Raw genomic sequence first — 10,345 nt, 5'->3', positions numbered from 1 at the left:
AGAATGAAGGGTCAGAATGTAATTGAGATTAATTATGTACACACACACACACATCCATCCATACAAACATATATATATTTGTTTTTCGGGGGGGGGGGGGGGCGAGAGTGGGTGAAAAAATCCCCCCCCAACCCCCCCCCCCCCCCAAAAAAAAATCCTGGCTACGCCCATTATATATATATATATATATATATATATATATATATATATATATATATATATACTATTTTTTAGAACATTACTTTGATAATTGCAAATACAATTGTATTGGTTGACGGTAAGTAAACAATACATGTGAATACAGATATGAGATTTCTTTATTGTATCGCTTCCTTTTTTTTTTCATATTTTAAAACAGGTATAATGTAATGAAAAAAAAAAACTACTGCATATTTAAAAAAAAATGTTCGCATTCAGAAGCAAGACGTAGCCTTTGCAAAGCACGAAATACTGATAATAATCTTTATTATTGATAAGGAAAATTATCTTACAATTTGTGCATTAAACAGACAAAATTAATAAAAATTCGTTAAAAAAAGGTTATTTAAGGGAAAGAATACCGCATTTACAACCATATATCTAAATAATATAGAAATTATTTCCCGTATTTGATATAAAACAATACAATTTGTCATCAATAATTAATCAATTGGCTATTTGTATTTATTTATTGATATTTAGTAAGATACAAGAAATGATTGTTTAAAGTTTAGGTGGGTGTGGGAGAAACAATGAGTTCAACTATTTTAGGGATCAAAATCCTACATATTTAACCTGATCTATGAATATTGGATATTAATCTCTTTTACTTGCATCAAACAACATAATTAATTACCAGTACTTCATTTAAATTTGTTTTTATTGATCCACGTCTTGTCTTTGTCAATTAATAATTGTGCACAATTTTAAAAGTAATCCGAAAATGGATGTAGACATTTTATATCAGACAGACAGACAGAGTTGATAAAGCTTTGTAAAGCTTTGTAAAAAAAAATACATTATAACATTTTAAACTAAATATACATTCACACTAGTCCTACTAAAACATAACATTTGAAATGTTTAGATCAGATAGATCAATTTTATTCATGATTTGATTGCCAGGGGGGTTGTCATAACTTATGATGATATCAGATTTACAACACCTCCCCCAGTTTATGATACCGAGACGAACTACGCAAAAACTAATAGCGGCTTTTCCCTAAAAAGATGTCGTTAAAAACGGTTGTAAAACACTTCTCTCTAAGCCTGCGACTATAATGGCTGGTATTTGTTGGCACTGGTATGCAAACCAATTTGAATAACCTGACCAAGTTTACAAATATTTTTTCAATTCATTTCTAGTCGGAGTGATATCAAAATATGTACAACTGTTTGCTTGTATGTATAGTCGGTGAGTTATTGTTATTTAAAAAACACCGTACGTTTAAAACGTAATTTACTGCTACGAAAAGATTTCTTAAGTATGTAAATTTAAAACTATATGATGTTCTTAAAACTAATAGTAATAATCATATGATAACTTTTTCCGCGAACAACAACGTTAGATATTTAACATTTTGTTTTTACAAATTTTATTTTTTTTTTAATTCTATTGTTTGATAATAAAATTTGTAAAAACTTATTCCTGTGCTTTTTTTTTTAACACTGTTAATTCTTTCATATAGAATTCCGTAAATAAAAATTTCACGGGCTGAAATATGCCAACTGTCCTATTAAATGACCTCTATGACCTTATTATAATTTATAATTTAAGACATTCAAAAACTTATCAATTAAAAACTAGTAGTAGTTTAACATGATCTTCATTTTTTTTTGGCCATGTTTACATTGAGTAACCACTAAAATTATTAGATCATTTGGTATGTTCAGCTATCACTACATTAAAACTCAAGAAACATAACAAGTTGTTTTTTTATTTATTAACAATTCTTTAATTAACCTAATTAATTTTTACATAAGCGTTTCCCTGCTTGGCCAGTAAGGTAGTATTTTTCCCCAAAGATGATGCACTGGTAAGTTTAAGAAACTTGTTAGATCACTTTTTGAGATTAGTGTCCACTCCTAACCCATGAAGAGATATTAACCTGATAAGAGGATTGTTAGAAGATAGCCAGTTCAATACATGATGTAAGTATTGAGGGGGGATACCGTCAAGGAATAACTCATGCTTTAGCAGAAGTGTGACACTGTATTTACAAACATAATATTGCTTTAAATATACGTTTAGTTAATAAGAAAAAAAGATTATTCACGTAAGGTTTAGAATAAGTGTACAAGGGTTTTGAAAACGGCTGTAAAGATTTTTCTATAAACTTGACAGTTGTATATCTTTGGGGAAATACTAGCTAAGTGGCCAGGAAGTGAAAAGGAAAATGATTGTAACATGTTTTACTTGTTTCGGATGTTTCAAAGTTGAAGATAATTTACATTCTAGTCCAAACCTCCCGCAGGACGACAGGGGACGGCAGGAGGCGGGGTATGAACCTGGGACCATCGAGAAGTCCGAACGACAGTCCAGGGCGCATACCGAAAGAACAGGCACCCTTAAATTTAAATTTAACATTTCTCAGAATATAATCGTCTTCAAATAAATTGGGCTATTCTGAACACACTTTAATGGAGTATTTTCACGCTCTTTTAAATGTTGTATTCTATTCAGTAAAGAGCTGAATACATAAATAATTTATTAACACTTTGGGTTCCGTCTTTTGCTGAAATGAGCTGGAGTGTAATAGAAGAACTCGCTAGCTCGCTGGAAACATTTCTGGCAATATAAAAACATTTAATAAAATTTACTAGAATGGAGGAGGAAGTATGTTGATGACGGGTTTAAAAAGCTGGAAATGATTTTAACCCTTAAATCGCGTGTGGTAGTTTAGCCTCTAAACATCAGAATTGTAATTCCATTTTGTTTGCACTCACTGTAAAACAGCTCAGCACTTTAAGGGTTAAAAAATAAATCTTATGGTTGTTTATAATTTTTTACTTTAGGCCTTTGCATGATTATAATATTGTTTTCTTAAGCTGAGGCGCGATGACTGAGTAGTAAAGCGTTCTTCTTCCAAACCTGGGGTCCTGGGTTCGAATCTCGGTGAAGACTATTATTGAACTTCGTGATAATGCTCAGCTAAGAGTAAAACTCTGCATATCATTAAAGAAGAATGAAATCAGATTGCCTATAGCCCTTTTACTTTAATGCCATGTATAGTGCATTCTATTTTACCCCTAGTTATTGGTTTCAACCAATGTCAAGGATAGAAAAAAACTTGAATTTGGTAAAAAAAAAAAGTTTGACTACAAACGGAGAAGCTGAGAAACTTACATTCAACAGTACAAAAATAAACATTTTCTTTTATTCTGTTCACTAAATACAAGTTTGTTTTGTTTTGTTTTTATAGTTGATTATTTCTTTTTTTAAATGAAAATCTCTAATAATATGTTATCCTAAGTAAGTACAAGTCTGTGTGTAACTCAAGTTATGGTTGTAAATATCGATTTATTGAACTTTTACTATGGATTGAAAATAAATAATATTGGCCTACGTTGAACAGTTGAAAATAAATAATATGCAATTTACATTTAGCTTTTTTTGGAAGTCGATTCCCATCCATAAAGAAAAAAAATAAAAATTTACAAAATCATAGAGCAAACACGCTAGGAAATGAATTGCCAAACGTCATCTCTACACAAATCATTCGTATTTCTAACACGGAAGTCTGAACTAGGATGTTTATTCTATGAATAGAAGCATTGATTCTATTCGGACGCTGTTAAAAAAAGACCTCGTCCGCCTAATTAACATGTTTCATTCCTCATTCCATTTCAGTCTTGTGGTAATTGAATGCTACAAGGAGAAATAAGAAAGTCTCCCTTTCATTATTGCTTTGTAATTTTTAGAACTAGACAGAATACGTTTTTACCAACCTAGGGAAAGTTTTTTTAAAAAAGGTTGTAATAGCTTTGTGTATTCTGTCTGTCTGTCCGTTTGTCAGTTCAGTTTTGATCTTAGAAACAAAAGACACTTACTAAACAATCGATTTCATAATATTTTGTAGAGTGCTAAGTTTTGGTGCAATAATAATCATAGTTCCTTACAAATCTTTGGACTTAGATCTGGGTTTTACAATAAGTTTGAACTTAGTTTTGGTTAAAAGAAAATTACAATAAAAATTTAAAAAGTAAAATTATTAATAATTTTTTTTAAATAATATATGCTCTGTTATGGACCACTCAATTTAATAAATGAAAAAGACACTTTAATAGAGCCGTGAGATTTATAATAATCAAATATTTAAATTTAACTAGAGCATAGGCGTAGCCAGGATTTTTTTCGGGGAGGAAGGGTAGGGGGAATTTGGTTTAGCTACGGTCATGGTAACTATAGTTTGCCTTAGAATAATATATGAAGATAGAGGTTTTTCATCTCAAAACTCTCTGTAAGGGGATTATAAACTCAAAACCATCTGGAGGGGTTTTAAACTTTAAAAAAACGTCATCTGTAGGAGAGGGGTTTAAACTCAAAACCCCCAATTGGCTTGGCTACACTCAAATAATTTTAGTGTGTAATTTGCTTTTTTTTTTATATTGAAGAGTTATTTTTTTTAGCATCAAACCCCTCCGAAATTTACGATAAACCCCCTATTCAATATAAAAAAAAGCAAATTACACACTCAAAATTCTATGAGCGTGGCTAAATGGGTTCTGACTATATCCGTCGTGACTCACTCGCTCGTGTCGTCACTCGTCGCAATTGACTGTCAACACAGGTCACGGTTGACATCGCTGCACGATGTATTGTTTACCAGCTGACCAGACACTCACTATTACCCCTATCTGCATCACCACTAGAGTTATAACAATATATTATCAATCATATATAGATATATATTTGATAAATCTCTAGTACTATAAGGCCGTATTTGATTAGATTATTGTCTAGATATGAACGATATATATTTGCATCGACTATAGATCTAGATGTGGCTTTAGTGCTACCAACCAAAGATCAAGTATCAAATGTTCAAATCAAACGACTACTCAATTCAGTATATCTTTAAGACAAAATAATAATAATAACAAAAATCTTTATTGTCCGTATGGAAATTTGTGCATTACATCAAACAAAAACATTATAATTATAAGAAACCAAAATGTACATTCACACCAGACTAACTCATAATTTGCATGTGACAAAGTTTATATCAGATAGTTTCCAATAGTACAAGCATTGTATAACCGCAGGAATGGAATAGTTCAGTTCCACCTTTAGACCTTGTGATCTATAGGGCAGATGAAGTAAAGGTCATCTGTTTCTGTGGCCCACGGTTAACGAGGGTTTCATGTGGCCAGCTCAAAAACCTACCGCCTTTACTTTTCCCCAACTAGTGTCAAGTACCCATTAGAACTGGATGGACTTAGATGCGGCCAAAAGATATCAAAATAAAAAAAAAATCCCAGTCTTCACCAGGATTCGAGCCCGGGACCCCTGGTTCGGAAGCCAAGCGCTTTACCTCCGCTTTAAGCTAAAGCTTAGATTCCCCCCCCCCCCCAACCCCATGTAGAATTATTTTACAAATCTCTTCTTTGTATGTCTTTACAGTCTCTTCCGCTGTACTGGATTCATACCAACAAGCAGGTAAGTGTATTATCCGTTTTGCCATGTTTTAATACACATGTCTAAAAGACTATCAATGCGACCAGAGGAATTTCTGGTATTGTTTAACGCGGGCACGTTGCCCTGCCTCATCGTGGCGCCCGCGTGGAAACGGCCATTAGAGGAAGTGGCTAGGCTAAATGGGTAGCAACATAAGACTCCCGTGGGGATGCCCACGGGTAGACGAGAGTCCACCCATTGTACGGGCGGGGTTGTAAAAAAGTCCCCACGAACACGTCCCACATCCATGCGCTGTTCCTCAAAGGGACCGTTACATCAATGGCGGTTCCCGCACAGCTAGCTTGGTACAGCGAAGGAAGATGGCGGAGGCTCCCGGTGCCCTCGGCCTTCGGCCATGTGCAGCCAAGCATGCGTCGGGGCCAAAGGCATTGGAAACAGCAATGTTTTACATAGGCATTGACTCGGGTCTCTCTCAAACAGAACTGTGTTCCCACAGGTTTTTTTTTTTTTACTGTTTGGCGTCTAAACAGGTTTTTTTTCAAACTTAGAGCTCGAAGAGCCTTCGGCTCAGCTCTTGGACATCAACAAGGTATTGTTTAACGCGAGCACGCTATTCTGCCTCAACGTAGCGCTCGTGTGGAAACGACCATTAGAGGAAGTGATTAGGCTAAATGAATAGCAAAACAAAACTCCTGTCCAAGGGAACGCGAGAGTGGACCCATTGCACGGAGCGGAGTTGAAAGAGAGCTCCTACGGTCCTGTCGATAATCCATGCGCCGTTCCTCAAGGGACCGTTACATTAATGGCGTGTCCTACACTGTTAGCTTGGTACAACATAGGAAAATGGTGGAGGTTCCTGGTATGCTCGGTCTTCAGCTATGTATTCTGAGATGAACTCCTATTGAAAAATCAGAGCAGGAAGGACGCTATGTATTCTAGTCCATGCGCCTGAGTGCCAGATATATCGGAAATAGCAATGCTTTACATAGGCATTGACTCGGATCTCTTCCAGACAGAAGGGTTGTTCAAACAGGTTTTTTTCCCTGTTCAATCAGGTTTTTTGTTTTTTTTTTCAAACCAAGAGCTCGAAGAGCCTTCGGCTTAGCTCTTAGACAATCAAACGGTATTGTTTGAGTAGGACCAGAATCTCATGGGACAAAACAATCTAAAAAGCGGTTAACTGAAATCACAGTCTGTGCATAACGATGAATATGTTTTAGGCTCTTGAGATGTGGGAGCTTTCTTGCTCTTACTATTGTCTAGCGACCCCATATACCTTTTATAAAGAACAAAGACAAATCGAAAAATAGTAATAGCAACCATTATAAATTCTTAGAAGTCGTGATGACTGCGTTGTAAGGCGCTTGGCCTACGAAACAAGAGGTCAAGGGCTCAAATCCTAGTATACATTTGGATTTTTTAATATCGGTATTTTTAGGGTGCCAAGATCTAATGGGTACCTGAAAGTAGATGTGTAAAAGTAAATGAGGGTGGTCGTTGTGCTGGCCACATGATATCGCCGTTTACCCTTAGACATAGAAACGTTTGACCTTTACATCCTCTGACCCACTGAAATATGTTTTTTGTGACCCGTCATAGGGTCATAAAGTTTTTTATGTTTTTTTTTTCATATCAACAATACCTTCTTAATAGATTTTGGTATAAATATATATATATATATATATATATATTTATTATATTCATAATAAACTCCCTCTTTTGCAATGTCTGAAGACTCTTCCCACCTGGTCTCCACTTCTCTGAGGGCCTCCATGAAAATGTGGCGCCAAGCTGTACGAGGACGTCCCTGTTTGCTTTTAATCGTATCGGCCTCCATTTCAACACAAATCTTGGTATGCGTATGGTGTGCGTATGGTGTGCGTAGTTCGTCCGACAAAATGAGCGAAATTTTAAAACATTAGCCTCTAACTCAGGGAAGGCCAACCTATGGCGCATGCGCCAAAAGTGGCGCATTGCAGAATTACAAGTGGTGTATTTCATCCCCAAGAAAAAATAAATAAAAACATACATGCTAGAAAAAAAAATGATTTCAGATTTATAGAAAGAAAAACTAATCGACTGAAATTTAATTAATTAGCTATTACGACGCCCGAATCGACCGACATGTCTTGAATAATTATTAGACCAAATATAACAAGACACGTTACTTCTATGTAATTGTTATTATTTGCTATCGCGATAAATCGATTTTGCTAAAACATTATCCGAAAACAAAAACGACATTTTTAATGTTACCTAGTTAAGCTTTTCGTTATTAAATGTATTAATGATATATCCAATATTTTTGAATAATTTATGGGCCTTGAGTCACTCTTTAGGAAAGAAAAAGATGGTCAGACATATTTGAGGAATTAAATTCATGACTTAGAAATCAACAATTAAATTTTAGTAAACTAAAACACTAAATGACTGGTAGATTTAACTGGAACAATAATCTTTTAGAGGTAATCACTACATTATCCTCTACTATATCATACCTTTGAACGTGTATTTTGAATTTGCAGCATGTTATGTATATCAGTAGGAAAATGTTACAATAAAATAGGAAAAGAAGATTTAAAAAATCAGAATTTGGTGACATTTGTGTTTTGTACAAATAACCATATAATAAATGAGTGAAACTTGTGACATTTCACGTGGCACATCCTAATTATAAATTAAAAAATTGGTTCACGGAAGCACAATTTTGGCCACCCTAATATTACGTACTTTACCCAGTCCTGTAGCTGTCTAACATAGTCTTTATTTTATTGAGACTTCGTTATTGTCATGGATGAATGTGTGTATGTATGTATAATCTATTTTTACAATCTGCGCGAATGACCGGAAGTGTGTTTTGTTGTCAGACAGAGACCAGCGTGTGTGATATGCAGTAAAGCTGATTAAAGTTTATGTGTTTGATCTAGTGGTTTAATTGTTTTATTTCGTTAACTAGAACTGAACCAGGGACATCTAGACGTATCGAGATCCAAGGTAGATTCTATCGAGTTATAAGTATAAATACAATAGAAAAGCTGTGACAGTTATAGTATTGACTAGTTGCTTAAAATATAGACATTATGGTATTATTCACATCAGCCCAAGCCTGCGAAGATGGTTGGTTTGGACCTGAATGTCAATATAAGTGTCGCTGTCAACAAGCGTGTAGTCCAGAAGGTGAATGTCCTGGTCAGTGTGACGTTGGTTGGTTTGGTTACAAGTGTCAATATAGTAAGTGTTATTTTAAAATGTTTTTATAAAATATTGATAAACAGAAGAGTATATCTATCTATCTATCTATCTATCTATCTATCTATCTATCTATCTATCTATCTATCTATCTATCTATCTATCTATCTCTATCTATCTATCTATCTATCTATCTATCTATCTATCTATCTATCTATCTATCTATCTATCTATCTATCTATCTATCTATCTATGTCCTCTCTGTCTGTCTGTCTATTTTTGTCTCTCTGTCTGAATATATATATCCTAATGTATATCTATTTAACAAGTGAAGTTTTTGTCTAGATCTAGTAAAGTACACTGCTATAACAAGACAGTCTCAAGACGATCTTACATTTGCTTTGAATGACAACAACGAGAATACGTGTGTTGCTATTGGCAACCAGTCAATTGTTATCAATTTAATGACTAACTCTTATAGCCCATGGATTCGATTGCATACACAGGACATAGGTAAGAATTACGTTAAATAGCATTTGAATTAAAAAAAAATATTTTTTTTTCTATATTGTTCTAATTCTAACCATCTTCCTTCTTTTAGAAGAAATTAAATATAATTTAAGACAAGAGAAAAAAAAAGAAACAGAAAAAGAAAGACAACACCCTCAATACATAATGTAGAGAGCGATTTGTTTCAGTGCGTGTTATAGCTAATGAATGTTAGATAAAAAAAGGAAAGACAGTTTGTTTTTCTTTAACATTATCCTATTAAGCCCTCTCCCCGCAAGAGGAAAATAGGGGTTAAGCGAATGTATAAATCTACTAAACTGTATACTATTTTAGTGATAGGCCGTGATATCGCAAAATGTTCCGGAATATTAACTCTTAAATAAATAGGGCCTAACTGTGGCATTATACATACATAGACTGCCTATGCAAGGTAAACATGTTGTATTCCTGTAGCTATATGAAATTAATATCTTTTTATACATTTAAAAATATTACCGTCAAAGTAGAGTTTTCCCAGTTTGGCCAAAAAGCTAGAAATATTTCTACGCAAATCTTTAGAACCGTTTTGGTGAATTGGTTAAATATGTGGTCTATGTAGTTTGTTATTTTCGCTCTCGTGTCTATATTTGTAATTTTATAAATCTGTCTTAAGGCCAGTGGCTTCACTAGGGTCGGTTTCACCCGGTGCGGTATGCTCAGGGTGTCACCCCCCCCCCCCCCAAGGAAAAAAATACCCCCATAAAAAACAAAACAAAACTATTGAGTTTCTTTTTTATTTCTTTATGTTGAATACTGTAAGCTAATTAATTGATTGGATACACCCAAAAATTGTTTTAGATTCTATTTTAAAATGTCTTTGTTTTTGACATTTTAACTAAAGTGAGTACATTTAAAATGTACAATTATTTGAGAAACATTGAGGTGAACATTTTTATTAGAGATTTTGAGAGGTTTTAAATAATATGTGTGTATATCAGCTGCTTCTGAAAAGGTAAATCAAGCGCTGAACGGGTTTACGTCCTACGAAAC

General features: G+C 34.2%; 1 protein-coding gene across 1 annotated transcript in view; it reads left to right on the top strand.

Moving 5' to 3' along the window:
• Positions 1–1,238: 1,238 nt before the first annotated feature.
• The window catches only part of LOC106062654 (uncharacterized), a 31,798-nt gene continuing 22,691 nt past the window's right edge, over positions 1,239–10,345 (top strand). The window contains exons 1-4 of the mRNA XM_056029092.1: positions 1,239–1,393; positions 5,603–5,638; positions 8,717–8,848; positions 9,152–9,319. Coding sequence (XP_055885067.1) covers positions 1,363–1,393; positions 5,603–5,638; positions 8,717–8,848; positions 9,152–9,319 — 367 coding nt within the window. The 5' untranslated portion in view covers positions 1,239–1,362. The remainder of the gene's footprint in view (positions 1,394–5,602; positions 5,639–8,716; positions 8,849–9,151; positions 9,320–10,345) is intronic.

This window comes from Biomphalaria glabrata, chromosome 5 (assembly GCF_947242115.1).
Source record: "Biomphalaria glabrata chromosome 5, xgBioGlab47.1, whole genome shotgun sequence".
Taxonomy (NCBI): Eukaryota; Metazoa; Mollusca; class Gastropoda; family Planorbidae; genus Biomphalaria; species Biomphalaria glabrata.
Note: the sequence above shows the minus strand (reverse complement) of the source record. Positions and strands in the feature narration are given on the sequence as shown.